General features: G+C 35.7%; 1 protein-coding gene and 1 long non-coding RNA gene across 5 annotated transcripts; one reads left to right on the top strand and one right to left on the bottom strand.

Annotated features, from left to right (window-relative positions):
* Positions 1-111: 111 nt before the first annotated feature.
* On the bottom strand, positions 112-19,162 carry LOC126747866 (phosphatidylserine decarboxylase proenzyme, mitochondrial). 4 transcript variants are annotated; one of them, XM_050456779.1, is made up of 7 exons: positions 18,980-19,162; positions 18,235-18,341; positions 10,355-10,543; positions 5,786-6,024; positions 5,487-5,635; positions 562-731; positions 112-497 (listed from the first exon to the last, which is right to left on the bottom strand). In XM_050456779.1, the coding sequence occupies exons 1-7, from the start codon at positions 19,003-19,005 to the stop codon at positions 202-204; spliced, it is 1,176 nt and encodes a 391-aa protein (XP_050312736.1). In that variant the 5' UTR covers positions 19,006-19,162; the 3' UTR covers positions 112-201. The 4 variants fall into 4 exon arrangements, with proteins under 4 accessions (XP_050312736.1, XP_050312737.1, XP_050312739.1 ...); XM_050456780.1 differs by lacking the exons at positions 18,235-18,341; positions 18,980-19,162 and adding an exon at positions 15,777-15,943; XM_050456782.1 differs by lacking the exons at positions 18,235-18,341; positions 18,980-19,162 and adding an exon at positions 15,754-15,859.
* Positions 11,630-13,548, top strand: LOC126747875 (uncharacterized). Its single transcript, XR_007664450.1, has 3 exons — positions 11,630-11,770; positions 12,967-13,025; positions 13,426-13,548. It is a non-coding gene; the product is annotated as an uncharacterized LOC126747875 (long non-coding RNA).
* Positions 19,163-19,211: the final 49 nt, after the last annotated feature.

Below are 19,211 nucleotides of genomic sequence, written 5' to 3'. Positions count from 1 at the left end.
GAAACTGTCATGGCCTCTCATTGGTTATAAATCGAGATGCGTGTTTATCGTCGCTTTTGGCGCACTTACCATAGGTGTTTGGTACAATTACGACTGCTTAGGTGACAAATTCAATAAAAGACAATTTTTTTTAAAAATATATATTTAAAATATCACATTGAAATGTATAATACTTAAATTAAAACGGGGCGGTACTGGGGGTTAGCGGCCCGCCCTAAGGGTGCGTCGCTCCGCCCTCTCCGATGCCCCGACGATATTCCCCAAAGATTGGCCCATCAGGACCCTCTGCCCGGGGCCCACGTCGAATTTAAAGTTAATGGGCGCCTCGAAGATGACCACGACGGTGGAACCCATGCGAAACTCCCCGATCAGGTCGCCCTTTCGCAATGTTACGGCGCCCCCCAGGCAGATTTCCTTGAACTTGTGCGTTTTCCGTTTCTGATTGGTGTGCAGCGTTTTATCGAAGGTTACTTTGATCGAGCCGACGTTCGTTGCACCTGAAACGACCGGATTATGGTCAGTGAGGGGGGGAACCCTTGGCCCCGGGTATTTTAAGCGTACCTACGGCACTGTAGGAGAAAAATCCGTGTTGCCACTCGCCCAAATAAACCGCCCTCTCGTTCAGTACGAATAATCCGGGGAGCCAACGCGCCACTCGGGGATTCACCGACAACAATTCGCCGGAAAAGTGTCGGCGGTGCGTCGGGTTCCAATCGGCCGCCGAGTGAAATCTACAAACCGGAGATCAAGTCACTTTTGACGGATTATTAGAGAGAGAGAGAGAGAGAGAGAAGAAGGAAGAGGGTACCACTCGCCGAACCAGAGGTTCAACGGAGGCGTTTGAGGCTTTTTGACCCATCGGTAAAAGGGTTGACACGGTCATGAGGACTGTTGAATTAAGGGAGAAAAGGACAGCTATAGCGGGATGAGAGGATAAAGAGGGAGAGAGAGAGATGCCTCAACTGCTTGGAAGGAATGAATTATGATTTAAGCCCAGGCAGTTGGGACCTGGAGGAAATTGAGAAGAGGAAGAATGGATTAATTCGTCCAGGAAGTTGAAACTTTTGGGGTTGTCTCTACCCCATAATAATCCATAGTGCCTAATATCCTGAAATATTGCCTTCTTTAACTGCATGTACATTTTTGGGTATAACTTGGGAACCACTGGAAATATTTTCGTGATTTTTTCGCAGTAATGTAACGAGATTCCTGAGGATGGATTTGAGGGTAAAAACGTCGTTCTAGACTAAAAACTTCGGAAGTTATGGCACTTTTGGTTGAAGCATGTTTTTTTATCAATTTCCTTAGTAAATTCTCACTTTTCTGGTTAATATTTCGAGAAGTAATTGGAACTGGATTAAAAGGGTTTTAGTGCAAGAAAGTGTGTTTCTTTCCCAACAATTCCATACCAAAACGGTTTTTGTACCTCAAAAACTCACTGAGTTAGAGGCAATTTGGTCCCTCAAGGTCCCAGAGTTGTCAAATTTGGGTTTTTCGAACTCGCATTGCAACGTCAAGATTTTTATGCACCAGTGGACATTTTTAGGTATAACTTGGGAACCACTGGTGATATTTCAATAATTTTTCCACAGTAATATTCTCGAATGTCTGAGGATGGATTTGAGGGTAAAAACGTCGTTCTAGACTAAAAACTTCAAAAGTTACAACAATTTTGGTTGGGGCATATTTTATTGCCAACTTTCAAGATTTTTAGGCACCCACGGACATTTTTGGCTGTAACTTAAGAACCACTGGCGATATTTCGATAATTTTTTCACAGTAATATTCTCGAATGTCTGAGGATGGATTTGAGGGTAAAAACGTCGTTCTAGACTAAAAACTTCAAAAGTTACAGCAATTTTGGTTGGGGCATATTCTTTTGCAAACTTTCAAGATTTTTAAGCACACACGGACATTTTTGGCTGTAACTCAGGAACCACTAGGAATATTTGGATAATTTTTTCACGGTAATATTCTCGAATGTCTGAGGATGGATTTGAGGGTAAAAACATCGTTCTAGACTAAAAACTTCAAAAGTTACAATAATTTTGGTTGGGGCATATTTTATTGCCAACTTTCAAGATTTTTAGGTACCCACGGACATTTTTGGCTGTAACTCAAGAACCACTGGCGATATTTCGATAATTTTTTCACACTAATATTCTCGAATGTCTGAGGATGGATTTGAGGGTAAAAACGTCGTTCTAGACTAAAAACTTCAAAAGTTACAACAATTTTGGTTGGGGCATATTTTATTGCGAACTTTCAAGATTTTTAGGCACCCACGGACATTTTTGGCTGTAACTCAGGAACCACTGGTGATATTTAAATAATTTTTCCACAGTAATATTCTCGAATGTCTGAGGATGGATTTGAGGGTAAAAACGTCGTTCTAGACTAAAAATTTCAAAAGTTACAACAATTTTGGTTGAGGCATATTCTTTTGACAACCTTCAAGATTTTTAGGCACCCACGGACATTTTTGACTGTAACTCAGGAACCACTGGGGATATTTCGATATTTTTTTCACAGTAATATTCTCGAATGTCTGAGGATGGATTTGAGGGTAAAAACGTCGTTCTAGACTAAAAACTTCGGAAGTTATGGCACTTTTGGTTGAGGCATGTTTTTTTATCAATTTCCTTAGTAAATTCTCACTTTTCTGGTTAATATTTCGAGAAATAATTGGAACTGGATTAAAAGGGTTTTAGTGCAAGAAAGTGTGTTTCTTTTCCAACAATTCCATATCAAAACGGTTTTTGTACCTCAAAAACTTACTGAGTTAGAGGCAATTTGGTCCCTCAAGGTCCCAGAGGTGTCAAATTTGGGTTTTTCGAACTCGCATTGCAACGTCAAGATTTTTATGCACCAGTGGACATTTTTAGGTATAACTTGGGAACCACTGGTGATATTTCAATAATTTTTTCACAGTAGCATTCTCGAATGTCTGAGGATGGATTTGAGGGTAAAAACGTCGTTCTAGACTAAAAATTTCAAAAGTTACAGCAATTTTGGTTAGGGCATATTCTTTTGTCAACCTTCAAGATTTTTAGGCACCCACGGACATTTTTGACTGTAACTCAGGAACCCCTGGGGATATTTCGATAATGTTTTCACAGTAATATTCTCGAATGTCTGAGGATGGATTTGAGGGTAGAAACATCGTTCTAGACTAAAAACTTCAAAAGTTACAACAATTTTGGTTGAGGCATATTTTATTGCCAACCCTCAAGATTTTTAGGTACCCACGGACATTTTTGGCTGTAACTCAGGAACCACTTGTGATATTTCAATAATTTTTTCACAGTAATATTCTCGAATGTCTGATGATGGTTTTGAGGGTAAAAACGTTGTTCTACACTAAAAATTTCAAAAGTTACAGCAATTTTGGTTGGGGCACATTCTTTTGGCAACTTTCAAGATTTTTAGGCATCCACGGACATTTTTGGCTGTAACTCAGGAAACACTGGTGATATTTTGATAATTTTTTCACAGCAATATTCTCGAATGTCTGAGGATGGATTTGAGGGTAAAAATGTCGTTCTAGACTAAAAACTTCAAAAGTTACAACAATTTTGGTTGAGGCATATTTTTTTGCAAACTTTCAAGATTTTTAGGCACCCACGGACATTTTTGGTTGTAACTCAGGAACCACTGGGGATATTTCGATAATTTTTTCACAGTAATATTCTCGAATGTCTGAAGATGGATTTGAGGGTAAAAACGTCGTTCTAGACTAAAAACTTCAAAAGTTACAACAATTTTGGTTGGGGCATATTTTATTGCCAACTTTCAAGATTTTTAGGCACCCACGGACATTTTTGGCTGTAACTCAGGAACCACTGGGGATATTTCCATAATTTTTTCACAGTAATATTCTCGAATGTCTGAGGATGGATTTGAGGGTAAAAACGTCGTTCTAGACTAAAAATTTCAAAAGTTACAGCACTTTTGGTTGGGGCATATTCTTTTGCCAACTTTCAAGATTTTTAGGCACCGACGGACATTTTTGGCTGTAACTCAGGAACCACTGGTGATATTTCAATAATTTTTTCACAGTAATATTCTCGAATGTCTGAGGATGGATTTGAGGGTAAAAACGTCGTTCTAGACTAAAAATGTCAAAAGTTACAGCAATTTTGGTTGGGGCATATTCTTTTGCCAACCCTCAAGATTTTTAGGCATCCATAGACATTTTTGACTGTAACTCAGGAACCACTGGCGATATTTCGATAATTTCTTCACAGTAATATTCTCGAATGTCTGACGATGGATTTGAGGGTAAAAACGTCGTTCTAGACTAAAAATGTCAAAAGTTACAGCAATTTTGGTTGAGGCATATTTTATTGCCAACTTTCAAGATTTTTAGGTACCCACGGACATTTTTGGCTGTAACTCAAGAACCATTGGCGATATTTCGATAATTTTTTCACAGTAATATTCTCGAATGTCTGAGGATGGATTTAAGGGTAAAAACGTCGTTCTAGACTAAAAACTTCGGAAGTTAGAGCACTTTTGGTTAGAGCATATTTTTTTGGCAACTTTCAAGAGTTTTAGGCATCCACGGACATTTTTGACTGTAACTCAGGAACCACTAACGATATTTAAATAATTTTTTCACATTAATATTCTCGAATGTCTGAGGATGGATTTGAGGGTAAAAACGTCGTTCTAGACTAAAAATGTCAAAAGTTACAGCAATTTTGGTTGGGGCATATTTTTTTGCCAACTTTCAAGATTTTTTAGGCATCCACGGACATTTTTGGCTGTAACTCGGGAACCACCGGGGATATTTCGATAATTTTGTCACAGTAATATTCTCGAAAGTCTGAGGATGGATTTGAGGGTAAAAACGTCGTTCTAAACCAAAAATTTCAAAAGTTACAGCACTTTTGGTTGGGGCATATTCTTTTGGCAACTTTCAAGATTTTTAGGCACCCACGGACATTTTTGGCTGTAACTCAGAAACCACTGGGGATATTTCGATAATTTTTTCACAGTAATATTCTCGAATGTCTGAGGATGGATTTGAGAGTAAAAACGTCGTTCTAAACTACTCTGGTTCAACTGCCTGGAAGAAATCCATTATTATCCAACAACCTGAAAGAAATCAAGGAAAAGAGAAGAGGAAGAATGTAAAATCCCAGGCTACTATTCTCTTTGGCCTCCTTTGCCATCCCGTACATTATTCGGGCACCTGCATAATGCCACGTCATCGAGATAAATCAAGATCCCTTGTGTTTGTATTTTTTTAAATTCAATGACAAACAAGACAACCGTCTTTCTTGACCTTCCGGAGGCTCTCGACACCATACCATCGATAATTTATACGATTGCCATTCCGTACATTGTTTGGGCACCTGGAAAACGGGATCGAAACGAGGTTCACTTCCGTCACAGGCCCAAAATCCTCAAAAGAACCACCGCAATTTAAACCGCTTCGTACCACTAAAGTACCCGTGACAACTTAACCCTAAAAAACGTACCGATGATAATCCCCGGGAGCCAAATAGATGACGCACTGATACAGGGTGTTGCCCTCTTGCGGCTTACGCAGCAAACGCTCGTGCACGTCCTTGGTCGAATCGAATTTCTCCCCCAAAAAGTCTTTGACGTAGTACGTCACCCCTTTGACCTTGAAAGAGACAGACGGTCGTTATTAGTAGTACCCCTCCCCCCCAGAACGCGAAGGATTGCGCTCTACTCCTCAAGTTTCCACTTAGAGTGAGAGGCAATCGTTGATCATAAGTCAAAGTGAAACAAACGAACTCGAGGAGGGTTGTACCTGTTCGACCTGCCCATTGGTCACGCTGCCGATACTCAAAACGGTGCCGTCGCATGGTGACACCAGGCAGCTCTCTCTATCGATACGTCTCACTCCCTCTTTCAGAGGTCTAGCGAAGAAATCCGTTAAAGTGGGATAGTGTTTCAGGTTCTCGAATTGGGCCTCGGCCAAGTTCACGCCGAACATCCGGATGTAGGCCTCGTAGACCAGCGGTCTGGCGAATTCCGGCAGTTTCGTATCTGTAATTTGCCAGGCCTGTATATACGAGTGTGTCCGATCGGTTGCGACTTTTTTAAGGCGTTTGTCTGAGTTGTATAGTGGATTGCACGCGAGACTTTTGATTTTTGCCAGGCCTGTATACGAGTGTCATGTTTTTTTAATATTAAATTGAGTTTTTACTGCCAGGGAGTCGGATTTAAATAAAATCCTGAGCTGCAATTTTTTGTATGTAGTTAAACGAATATATTCCCGGCTCCGTCACCAAAATGTAACATACATATGGATATGTAAAAGGCAAAAAAATGGTCGAAATATTTTATTTTGTATCATCGTAAAATGTAAAAATCATGGATTTTTTAAATATTATAAGAGAACATCGGAATTTAAAAAGAATGATTTCGCGGCTCCTTCGCCATTTTTTTTTTAAAATGTGGAAAAAAAAGATTTTTTTTTGTAAATGGATAAGTTGCCTAAAAAGCTTCTAAAAAGTCTTAAAACATTTTTTTAAAAAATGTATCAGAAGAAAGTTATAGCGAAAAGAGTCTTGCTCAAAAAATGTTCAAAATTTCGGTTTTTATTTTTTTTCTGGAAAACTATTGGTTGGAGAGAAAAATTGTTTATAGAAAAGTTGTTTGGAATTTCAATGCGCATCAGATGCAATAGAAAAATAATTTTTAGGTCCAACAGTTTTCCGGAAAATTGAGAAAAACCTCTTAACAGTTTTTCCTCATTTTCTCGAAAACTATTGGGAATATCGAAAAAAATTTTTTTGCATTATATTCCTTATTAAAAATAGAACAAATCATAAAGAATAACATTTAGCCGTAAATCTCAAAATAAAGAAGTTATGCAAGATTTTTGAAAATTTTTGAGTCAAAAAATTTGAGAAAAAAAATTTTTTTGAAAAAAATAATTTTTTTTTGTCAACGGATAAATCGCCTAAAGGACTTCAAAAAACTGTTATAAAACTTTTTTCAAAAATGTACCAGAAAAAAGTTATACCCGAAAAAGACTTGCTCAAAAAATCCAAAGGGGTACCCCTGGAAAAATGGTCATAATTTCGGTTTTTATTTTTTTTCTGGAAAACTATTGGTTGGAGAGAAAAATTATTTAAACAAAAGTTGTTTGGAATTTCAATGCGCATCAGATGCAATAGAAAAATAATTTTTAGGTCCAACAGTTTTCCGGAAAATTGAGAAAAACCTTTTAACAGTTTTCCGCCATTTTCTCGAAAACTATTGGGAATATTAAAAATTTTTTTGCAGCATTGGATTCCTCTTCAAAAATAGAACAAATTATAAAGAATGACATTTTGTCGTAAATCTCAAAATAAGGAAGTTATGGAGAATTTTTGAAAAATTGGAAAATTTTTGGGTGAAAATTTGAAAAAAAAAATTTTTGGAAAAATTTGATTTTTTTTTTTGGGAATCGATAATTCGCTTAAAAAACATCAAAAAAGTCTTATAAAACTTTTTTGAAAAATGTACCTGAAAAATGTTATACCCTAAAGAGTCTTCCTGGAAAAATCCAAAGGGGTACCCCTGGAAAAATGTTCATGATTTCGGTTTTTATTTTTTTTCTGGAAAACTATTGGTTGGAGAAAAAAATTGCTTAAATAAAAGTTGTTTGGAATTTCAATGCGCATCAGATGCAATAGAAAAATAATTTTTAGGTCCAACAGTTTTCCGGAAAATTGAGAAAAACCTCTTAACAGTTTTCCGCCATTTTCTCGAAAACTGCTGGGAATATGAAAAATTTTCTTTTAGCATTGGATTCCAAATGAAAAATAGAACAAATTATAAAGAATGACATTTTGTCGTAAATCTCAAAATAAGGAAGTTATGGAGGATTTTTGAAAAATTGGAAAATTTTTGGGTGAAAAATTTGAAAAAAAAATTTTTGGAACAATTTGAATTTTTTTTTTTTGGAAATCGATAAATTGCCTAAAAAACAACAAAAAAGTCTCATAAAACTTTTTTGAAAAATGTACCTGGAAAAAGTTATACCAAAAAAAGTCTTCCTGGAAAAATCCAAAGGGGTACCCATGGAAAAATGTTAATAATTTTGGTTTTTATTTTTTTTCTGGAAAACTATTGGTCGGAGGAAAAAATTATTTAAACAAAAGTTGTTTGGAATTTCAATGCGCATCAGATGCAATAGAAAAATAATTTTTAGGTCCAGCAGTTTTCCAGATAATTGGGAAAAACCTCTTAACAGTTTTCCGCCATTTTCTGGAAAACTATTGGGAATATTGAAAATTTTCTTTTAGCATTATATTCCTTATTAAAAATAGAACAAATCATAAAGAATAACATTTAGCCGTAAATCGAAAAATAAAGGAGTTATGGAAGATTTTTGAAAAATTTGAAAATTTTTGAGTCAAAAAATTTGAGAAAAAATTTTTTTTTGAAAAAAAATTATTTTTTTTGTCAACGGATAAATCGCCTAAAGGACTTCAAAAAACTGTTATAAAACTTTTTTGAAAAATGTACCTGAAAAAAGTTATACCCAAAAAAGACTTCCTCAAAAAATCCAAATGGGTATCCCTGGAAAAATGTTCAAAATTTCGGTTTTTATTTTTTTCCTGGAAAACTATTGGTTGGAGAAAAAAATTATTTAAACAAAAGTTGTTTGGAATTTCAATGCGCATCAGATGCAATAGAAAAATAATTTTTAGGTCCAACAGTTTTCCGGAAAATTGAGAAAAACCTCTTAACAGTTATCCGCCATTTTCTCGAAAACTATTGGGAATATTAAAAGTTTTTTTGCAGCATTGGATTCCTCTTCAAAAATAGAACAAATTATAAAGAATGACATTTTGTCGTAAATCTCAAAATAAGGAAGTTATGAAGGATTTTTGAAAAATTGGAAAATTTTTGGGTCAAAAATTCGAAAAAAAAATTTTTCGAAATTTTTGAATTTTTTTTTTGGAAATCGATTAATCGCTTAAAAAACAACAAAAAAGTCTCATAAAACTTTTTTGAAAAATGCACATGAAAAAAGTTATACCCTAAAGAGTCTTCCTGGAAAAATCCAAAGGGGTACCCCTGGAAAAATGTTCAAAATTTCGGTTTTTATTTTTTTTCTGGAAAACTATTGGCTGGAGGAAAAAATTGTTTAAACAAAAGTTGTTTGGAATTTCAATGCGCATCAGATGCAATAGAAAAATAATTTTTAGGTCCAACAGTTTTCCGGAAAATTGGGAAAAACCTCTTAACAGTTTTCCGCCATTTTCTCGAAAACTATTGGGAATTTTGAAAATTTTCTTTTATCACAATATTCCTTATTAAAAATAGAACAAATCATAAAGAATAACATTTAGCCGTAAATCTCAAAATAAAGAAGTTATGGACCATTTTTGAAAAAATTGGAAAATTTTTGGGTCAAAAAATTTGAGAAAAAAAAATTTTTTTGAAAAAAATTATTTTTTTTTTATAAACGGATAAATCGCCTAAAGGACTTCAAAAAAGTCTTATAACACTTTTTCGAAAAATGTACCAAAAAAAAGTTACACCCAATTTTCCAAAAAGTCCTCAAAAACCCCCCCAAAGGGGGAAAACCTACATAATTCCGCTGTTTATTTTAAAAACTCTTAAAAATCACTCCCGCCATTCCCAAACAATTGAACGCGTCAAGCTCATCCAGAAAATTGCCTGAAAAAGGCCTCAACCGCCTGGAATAGTCGCATGACTTCCAAGCAACTTTTCCAGACATTTGAGGCCATTTTGACCTAATTAAACAAAATAATTAATATAGACCCATTTGTTTATGAATATTCAGATGTCGGTTTAAGGTAGGCAATTAAGCAATTAATTTTAAGGTAAAATTAGCACTCGTTTGCAAGTCGAGCAATTTTATACCTAAAAACTGCTTATTAGTTTTTGCAGGTACATTGTTATTAAAAAAAAGTCAATAGGTTCCAAATCGGGTGTGCAAGACGGGCACCAAAACAAAATTAGCACTCGTTTGCAAGATGAGGAATTTTATACCTAAAAACTGCCTATTGCCTTTTTTCAGTTTTTTTTTCCTTGCCAATTACTCGTCTTGCTGAATTATTATAAACGACTTCCATCTTTATCGTGATCACTTAATATCACGGTCAAATAAACAGAGTGCAACGACGTGCTCAACTTATATAGACACACCGTCTAGAACCGTTCAAAACAAAGATAGTTTATCTTCAGTTACATAAAAATTATAGCCGCAGGTTATCGGCCTTATTAACCTTAAATAAATCAAGCTCAGATATATATATATATATATATAGAGAGAGAATCTATTGAAAAAAATCACGCAGGGGGGTAAAATCCGGTATACAGGCCGGCCATAACAACAACACCAACTACTCACCGGCCAAATATCCCCAACACCTGCTCATAGACCTTAGGGGCAGGGTGCAGTAGCAACTGATCTCCCACTGTTTGGCCACCCCCCGGTCTTCTTTGGCTCTTTTGCGATACGCACGCCACTGCATTACCGCTATAAGACATATTCCTAGGGGTACGAACCGTTTGAGGACTCCCTGCCATTCTGGCCAACCTAGAAAAAAATGGTACCTACTTGACCAGGTTGTTGAATTTCGAGGGAGGAGTACCGGGTTCGGTTGATGTGGAGGGAGTTCAACATTCATACTTAAGGGAGACATTTTTGGGTATAACTTGAGAACCACTGGGAATATTTTCATGATTTTTTCACAGTAAGGAGTGAGATTCCTGAGGATGGTTTAGAGGGTAAAAACGTTGTTCTAGACAAAAATTTTTAGAAGTTATGGAACTTTTGGTTGAGGCATGTTTTTTTATCAATTTCCTTAGCAAATTCTCTCTTTTCTGGTTAATATTTGGATAAATAAATGGAACTGGATTAAAAGGGTTTTTGAATAGGAAAGTGTGTTTCTTTCCCAACAATTCCATACCAAAACGGTTTTTCTACCTCAAAAACTCTCTGAGTTAGAGGCAATTTTGTCCATCAAGGTCCAAGACCGACCAAATTTGAGCTTTTCATACTCATATTGCGACACCAAGATTTTTAGGTATCACTGGACATTTTTGGGTATAACTTGAGGACCACTGCGAATATTTTCATGATTTTTTCACAGTAAGGAGTGAGATTCCTGAGGATGGATTTGAGGGTAAAAACGTCGATCTAGACAAAAAATTTGAAAAGTTATGGAACTTTTGGTTGAGGCATGTTTTTTTATCAATTTCCTTAGCAAATTCTCTCTTTTCTGGTTAATATTTGGATAAATAAATGGAACTGGATTAAAAGGGTTTTTGAATAGGAAAGTGTGTTTCTTTCCCAACAATTCCATATCAAAACGGTTTTTCTACCTCAAAAACTCTCTGAGTTAGAGGCAATTTTGTCCATCAAGGTCCAAGACCGACCAAATTTGAGCTTTTCATACTCATATTGCGACACCAAGATTTTTAGGTATCACTGGACATTTTTGGGTATAACTTGAGGACCACTGGGAATATTTTGATGATTTTTGCACAGTAAGGAGTGAGATTCCTGAGGATGGATTTGAGGGTAAAAACGTCGATCTAGACGAAAAATTTCAAAAGTTATGGCACTTTTGGTTGAGGCATGTTTTCTTATCAATTTCCTTAGCAAATTCTCACTTTTCTGGTGAATATTTCGAGAAATAATTGGAACTGGATTAAAAGGGGTTTTGAATAAGAAAGTGTGTTTCTTTCCCAATAATTCCATACCAAAACGGTTTTTGTACCTCAAAAACTCTCTGAGTTAGAGGCAATTTTGTCCCTCAAGGTCCAAGACCGACCAAATTCGAGCTTTTCATACTCATATTGCAACACCAAGATTTTTAGGTATCACTGGACATTTTTGGGTATAACTTGGGAACCACTGGGAATATTTTCATGATTTTTTCACAATAATATAATGGAATTCCTGAGGATGGATTCGAGGGTCAAAACGTCGATCTAGCCAAAAAATTTCAAAAGTTATGGCACTTTTGGTTGAGGCATGTTTTTTTATCAATTTCCTTAGCAAATTTCCACTTTTCTGGTTAATATTTCGAGAAATAATTGGAACTGGATTAAAAGGGGTTTTGAATAAGAAAGTGTGTTTCTTTCCCAATAATTCCATACCAAAACGGTTTTTGTACCTCAAAAACTCTTTGAGTTAGAGGCAATTTTGTCCCTCAAGGTCCAAGACCGACCAAATTTGAGCTTGTTATACTCATATTGCGACACCAAGATTTTTAGGTATCACTGGACATTTTTGGGTATAACTTGAGAACCACTGGGAATATTTTCATGATTTTTTCACAATAATATAATGGAATTCCTGAGGATGGATTCGAGGGTCAAAACGTCGATCTAGCCAAAAAATTTCAAAAGTTATGGCACTTTTGGTTGAGGCATGTTTTTTTATTAATTTTTTTAGCAAATTCTCACTTTTCTGGTGAATATTTCGAGAAATAATTGGAACTGGATTAAAAGGGGTTTTGAATAAGAAAGTGTGTTTCTTTCCCAATAATTCCATACCAAAATGATTTTTGTACCTCAAAAACTCTTTGAGTTAGAGGCAATTTTGTCCCTCATGGTCCAAGACCGACCAAATTTGAGTCATTCATACTCATATTGCAACACCAAGATTTTTAGGTATCACTGGACATTTTTGGGTATAACTTGGGAACCACTGGGAATATTTTTATGATTTTTTCACAGTAAGGAGTGAGATTCCTGAGGATGGATTTGAGGGTAAAAACGTCGATCTAGACAAAAAATTTTAGAAGTTATAGAACTTTTGGTTGAGGCATGTTTTTTTATCAATTTCCTTAGTAAATTCTCACTGTTCTGGTTAATATTTTGAGAAATAAATGGAACTGGATTAAAAGGGGTTTTGAATAAGAAAGTGTGTTTCTTTCCCAACAATTCCATACCAAAACGGTTTTTGTACCTCAAAAACTCTCTGAGTTAGAGGCAATTTTGTCCCTCAAGGTCCAAGACCGACCAAATTTGAGCTTTTCATACTCATATTGCGACACCAAGATTTTTAGGTACCACTGGACATTTTTGGGTGTAACTTGGGAACCACTGGGAATATTTTCATGATTTTTTCACAATAATATAATGGGATTCCTGAGGATGGATTCGAGGGTCAAAACGTCGCTCTAGACAAAAAATTTGAAAAGTTATAGAACTTTTGGTTGAGGCATGTTTTTTTTATCAATTTCCTTAGTAAATTCTCACTTTTCTGGTTAATATTTTGAAAAATAAATGAAATTGGATTAAAAGGGTTTTTGAATAAGAAAGTGTGTTTCTTTCCCCATCATTCCATACCAAAACGGTTTTTGTACCTCAAAAACTCTTTGAGTTAGAGGCAATTTTGTCACTCATGGTCCAAGACCGACCAAATTTGAGCTTTTCATACTCATATTGCAACACCAGGATTTTTAGGTATCACTGGACATTTTTGGGTATAACTTGGGAACCACTGGGAATATTTTCATGATTTTTTCACAGTAAGGAGTGAGATTCCTGAGGATGGATTTGAGGGTAAAAACGTCGTTCTAAACAAAAAATTTGAAAAGTTATAGAACTTTTGGTTGAGGCATGTTTTTTTATCAATTTCCTTGGCAAATTCTCACTTTTCTGGTTAATATTTGGAGAAATAATTGGAACTGGATTAAAAGGGGTTTTGAATAAGAAAGTGTGTTTCTTTCCCAATAATTCCATACCAAAACGGTTTTTGTACCTCAAAAACTCTTTGAGTTAGAGGCAACTTTGTCCCTCATGGTCCAAGACCGACCAAATTTGAGTATTTCATACTCATATTGCGACACCAAGATTTTTAGGTATCACTGGACATTTTTGGGTATAACTTGGGAACCACTGGAAATATTTTCATGATTTTTTCGCAGTAGTATAATGGGATTCCTGAGGATGGATTTGAGGGTAAAAACGTCGATCTAGACAAAAAATTTCAAAAGTTATGGCACTTTTGGTTGAGGCATGTTTTTTTATCAATTTCCTTAGCAAATTCTCACTTTTCTGGTTAATATTTCGAGAAATAATTGAAATTGAATTAAAAGGGTTTTTGTTTAAGAAAGTGAGTTTCTTTCCCAATAATTCCATACTAAAACGGTTTTTGTACCTCAAAAACTCTTTGAGTTAGAGGCAATTTTGTCCATCAAGGTCCAAGACCGACCAAATTTGAGTTTTTCATACTCATATTGCAACACCAAGATTTTTAGGTATCACTGGACATTTTTGGGTATAACTTGGGAACCACTGGGAATATTTTGATGATTTTTGCACAGTAAGGAGTGAGATTCCTGAGGATGGATTTGAGGGTAAAAACGTCGATCTAGACAAAAAATTTCAAAAGTTATGGCACTTTTGGTTGAGGCATGTTTTTTTATCAATTTCCTTAGTAAATTCTCACTTTTTTGGTTAATATTTTGAGAAATAATTGGAACTGGATTAAAAGGGTTTTTGAATAAGAAAGTGTGTTTCTTTCCCAATAATTCCATACCAAAACGATTTTTGTACCTCAAAAACTCTTTGAGTTAGAGGCAATTTTGTCCCTCAAGGTCCAAGACCGACCAAATTTGAGTATTTCATACTCATATTGCAACACGAAGATTTTTAGGTATCACTGGACATTTTTGGGTATAATTTGGGAACCACTGGAAATATTTTCATGACTTTTTCACAGTAAGGAATGAGATTCCTGAGGATGGATTTGAGGGTAAAAACGTCGATCTAGACAAAAAATTTCAAAAGTTATGGCACTTTTGGTTGAGGCATGTTTTTTTATCAATTTCCTTAGTAAATTCTTACTTTTCTGGTTAATATTTTGAAAAATAATTGAAATTGGATTAAAAGGGTTTTTGAATAAGAAAGTGTGTTTCTTTCCCAATAATTCCATACCAAAACGGTTTTTGTACCTCAAAAACTCTTTGAGTTAGAGGCAATTTTGTCCCTCATGGTCCAAGACCGACCAAATTTGAGCTTTTCATACTCATATTGCAACACCAGGATTTTTAGGTATCACTGGATATTTTTGGGTATAACTTGGGAACCACTGGGAATATTTCCATAATTCTTTCACAACATTATAGTGTGATTCTTGAGGATGGATTTGAGGGTAAAAACGTCGTTCTAGACAAAAAATTTCAAAAGTTATGAAACTTTTGGTTGAGGCATGTTTTTTTATCAATTTCCTTAGTAAATTCTCACTTTTCTGGTTAATATTTTGAAAAATAATTGAAATTGGATTAAAAGGGTTTTTGAATAAAAAAGTGTGTTTCTTTCCCATCAATTCCATACCAAAACGATTTTTGTACCTCAAAAACTCTTTGAGTTAGAGGCAATTTTGTCCCTCAAGGTCCAAGACCGACCAAAAATGCAACATCGATATTTTTAGGTATCACTGGACATTTTCGGGTATAACTTGAGAACCACTGCGAATATTTTCATGATTTTTTCACAACAATATAACGAGATTCCTGACGGTGGATTTGAGGGCAAAAACGTCGTTCCAGACAAAAAATTTCGAAAGCAGTGGCGCACCTTTGGGCAACTTTCAAGATTTTTAGGCACCCGTGGACATTTTTGGTTATAACTTCGGAACCACTCGGAATATTTTCATAATTTTTATACACAAACATTAAGGACTTCCCAAAGGTCATTTGGAGAGACAGAGTAACTACTCACCCCAGGAACTTTTACACAACAACATTCACCCGCACAAATCACACATTAACGCGCAATAAAGGATACCATTGATGTGCCCCGTTCCAGACCTTGTAGCAGCAACAGATACTCCACGAAATAAACCTGCTCCCCGTCGAAGGTCCCTTCAGACTTGACGGTGTCCATTTGTTCTTCACTCACACCCACCCACTCTTTATAATAAAACTGCATCGTTGTCTTTTGTTCGGTTTTATACCGTTTTCGTTATCAAGTTCGTGACCTTCTGAGAGGTTCTTATCGCCGTCAACCCCCTAGTGGGGGTAATCTATCGTTGAAAAAACGTCTTCGGGGTTAACAGACGGGTCATCTGTATTCATTTATTTATTGCTTAGATTGTGGTCGATTACTTTCAAGGATACACATCCTTTCTTAGAAATAACGTCGGGGTTTTCCCCCCTTCCCTGACTTTCATTTAACCTTTGAGCTACTAAACCAGCAGAGTATGTGCAGATAAAAATCAGACTGAGCTAGATCTGGCTTTCGGGACGGACATATGACGAGTAAATGGGCGTCCAAAGGACAGCAAACGTAAACAAATCGATAAAATGTTTACAAATTCTAATAAACATTAAAAGATAATCTACAGGCCGCGAGGTCTCGCTTGTGTATACTTAAGTACGTAATTAATAACCCGATTAAAGTGCGTGTTTTATGTTATTGTTGATGCGTAAATGATTTTTTTGACCTTTGAACTTTTCTTGTCTAAAGAGTCAATGGGTGTGCATTCATTCATGAGCAATAGGATTGACTTTTAAGGGTGATTGTCTCAAAAACTAAAAGGTCATTTTTAGTCTAGAGCGACGTTTTTACTCTCAAATCCATCGTCAGGAATCTTATTTTATTACAGTGAAAAAATTATTAAAATATTCCCAGTGGTTCCCGAGTTATGACCAAAAATGTCCACTGATGCATAAAAATCTCGATGTTGCAAATTTGGAGACTCTTGGACCTTGATGAACAAAGTTGCCTCTAACTCGGAGAGTTTTTGAGGTATGAGAATCGTTTTGGTATGGAATTGTTGGGAAAGAAACGCACTTTCTTATTCAAAAACCCTTTTAGTCCAGTTCCAGTTATTTCTCCAAATATTTACCAGAAAAGTGAGAATTTGCTAAGGAAATTGATAAAAAAACATGCCTCAACCAAAAGTGCCATAACTTTTGAAATTTTTTGTCTGGATCGACGTTTTTACCCTCAAATCCATCCTCAGGAATCCCAGTACATTATTGCGAAAAAATCATGAAAATATTCCCAGTGGTTCTCAAGTTATACCCAAAAATATCCAGTGATACCTAAAAATCTTGGTGTTGCAATATGAGTATGAAAAGCTCAAATTTGGTCGGTCTTGGACCTTGAGGGACAAAATTGCCTCTAACTCAAAGGGTTTTTGAGGTACAGGAACCGTTCTGGTATGGAATGATTGGGAAAGAAACACACTTTCTTGCACTAAAACCCTTTTAATCGAGTTCCAATTATTTCTCAAAATATTAACCAGAAAAGTGAGAATTTGCTAAGGAAATTAATAAAAAAACATGCCTCAACCAAAAGTGCCATAACATTTCAAATTTTTTGTCTAGATCGACGTTTTTACCCTCAAATCCATCCTCAGGAATCTCACTCCTTACTGTGAAAAAATCATGAACATATTCCCAGTGGTTCCCAAGTTATACCCAAAAATGTCCAGTGATACCTAAAAATCTTGGTGTTGCAATATGAGTATGAAAAGCTCAAATTTGGTAGCTCTGGGACCTTGAGGTACAAAATTGCCTCTAACTCAAAGATTTTTTGAGGTACAAAAATCGTTTTGGTATGGAATTGTTCGGAAAGAAACACACTTTCTTGCACTAAAACCCTTTTAATCGAGTTCCAATTATTTCTCAAAATATTAACCAGAAAAGTGAGAATTTACTATGGAAATTGATAAAAAAACATGCCTCAACCAAAAGTGCTATAACTTTTGAAATTTTTTGTCTAGATCGACGTTTTTACCCTCAAATCCATCCTCAGGAATCCCATTACATTATTGCGAAAAAATTATAAAAATATTCCCAGTGGTTCCCAAGTTATACCCAAAAATGTCCAGTGATACCTAAAAATCTTGGTGTTGCAATATGAGTTCAAAAAACTCAAATTTGGCTGCTCTTGGACCCTGATGGACAAAATTGCCTCTAACTCAAAGAGTTTTTGAGGTACAAAAACCGTTTTGGTATGGAATTATTGGGAAAGAAACAGACTTTCTTAAACAAAAACCCTTTTAATCCAGTTCCAATTACTTCTCAAAATATTGTCAAGAAAACTGAGAATTTACTAAGAAAATTGGCAAAAAAACATGCCCCAACCAAAAGCGCCATAACTTCCGAAATTTTTTGTCTAGAAGGACGTTTTTACCCTCTAAACGATCCTCAGGAATCCCATTACATTACTACTTCAAAATCATGAAAGTACTCCCAGTGGTTCCTGAGTTACACCCCAAAATGTCCACCGATGCCTAAAAACCATCGAGAAACTTACCTGACGACTTTTGTCCATCTTTTTGTGAAGAAAACGTCCGTTTCAAGTATCTAGACGGTTCGGGGCGACTCCATGACCCTTTTCCATACTTAAACTGCCTCGAAATCCTAGAAATTATGTAACCGTACATTTTTTTTAAGCATCATTAAAAAGTTCAAAAGCTACAGAGATTAAATTGGGTAAGGCCAAACTGTCATCGCTAATCTCCGGTTCAAAGGACATTTTAAATGTAAAAAACCGTTTTATTTATAAACAATTAATTAGAGCTATCGCAAGCACCTACAGAGAGTCTCTTTCTCTTTTGGCCGCCCCTCGATGGGTACAAGAGTGAGAGGCAAGCATTTATTTAATCAAATAGCAAAATTTAAGAAAGGTCATAACCTGTCTCCCTGATAACGGATATCTGCCAATTAGGATCACATGCTTTGCATTGCTCCGTTAAAAATTAGTAAATAAAAAAGGAAATTCAAATAATTGTGTTCATGTGTCTGGAGAGTGATCTTTAAAGGTTTAATCAACATTTCATGTATTATTGCCAATCAGTACAAAAATTAGTCAAGACTTTCCTAAAATTGACCAGTATACCAGCATATCTGTCGAGCACCATTAATGCCTTATTTTCTTTACACTTTGCCTGTGTTTATTGGAAATAAAGGCCTTTTATTATTATTATTATTAGAGGTGTATCAAAACCCAAGGGTCCATTTAGAGAGGGGTTTCTTATATTTAAGTTTTAAGTACTTACAACTGAATATGCCTGAGAAGTATCATTGCGCCACTTTGCCGAAATAACGTAAAATTATATGGAAATTATTGAAAAAACGCCTGTTTGGCTTGCACTAAGGTATAATGGGCAAAAAAGCCTGTAAACAATTAGGGCTTAAACAGAACTAAATATTATGGTACTATAACCTCACTTAAGTTGAGGTTAGGATGGGGAGACTTTTGGGTGTGTCTAAGCGACCGTCAATCGGTTG

The sequence above is a fragment of the Anthonomus grandis genome, chromosome 20, assembly GCF_022605725.1.
Source record: "Anthonomus grandis grandis chromosome 20, icAntGran1.3, whole genome shotgun sequence".
NCBI classification, from domain to species: Eukaryota; Metazoa; Arthropoda; class Insecta; order Coleoptera; family Curculionidae; genus Anthonomus; species Anthonomus grandis.
This window is presented reverse-complemented; position numbering and strand designations above follow the sequence as displayed.

Coding starts and splice junctions, on each gene's coding strand:
- LOC126747866 (XM_050456779.1), bottom strand. CDS start 19,005: ATGATACTTCTCAGGCATATTCAGTT. Junction 5,636..5,785: donor CCAATGGGCAGGTCGAACAG/GTACAACCCTCC, acceptor GTCTCTTTCAAG/GTCAAAGGGGTGACGTACTA. Junction 498..561: donor TTTCTCCTACAGTGCCGTAG/GTACGCTTAAAA, acceptor CGGTCGTTTCAG/GTGCAACGAACGTCGGCTCG.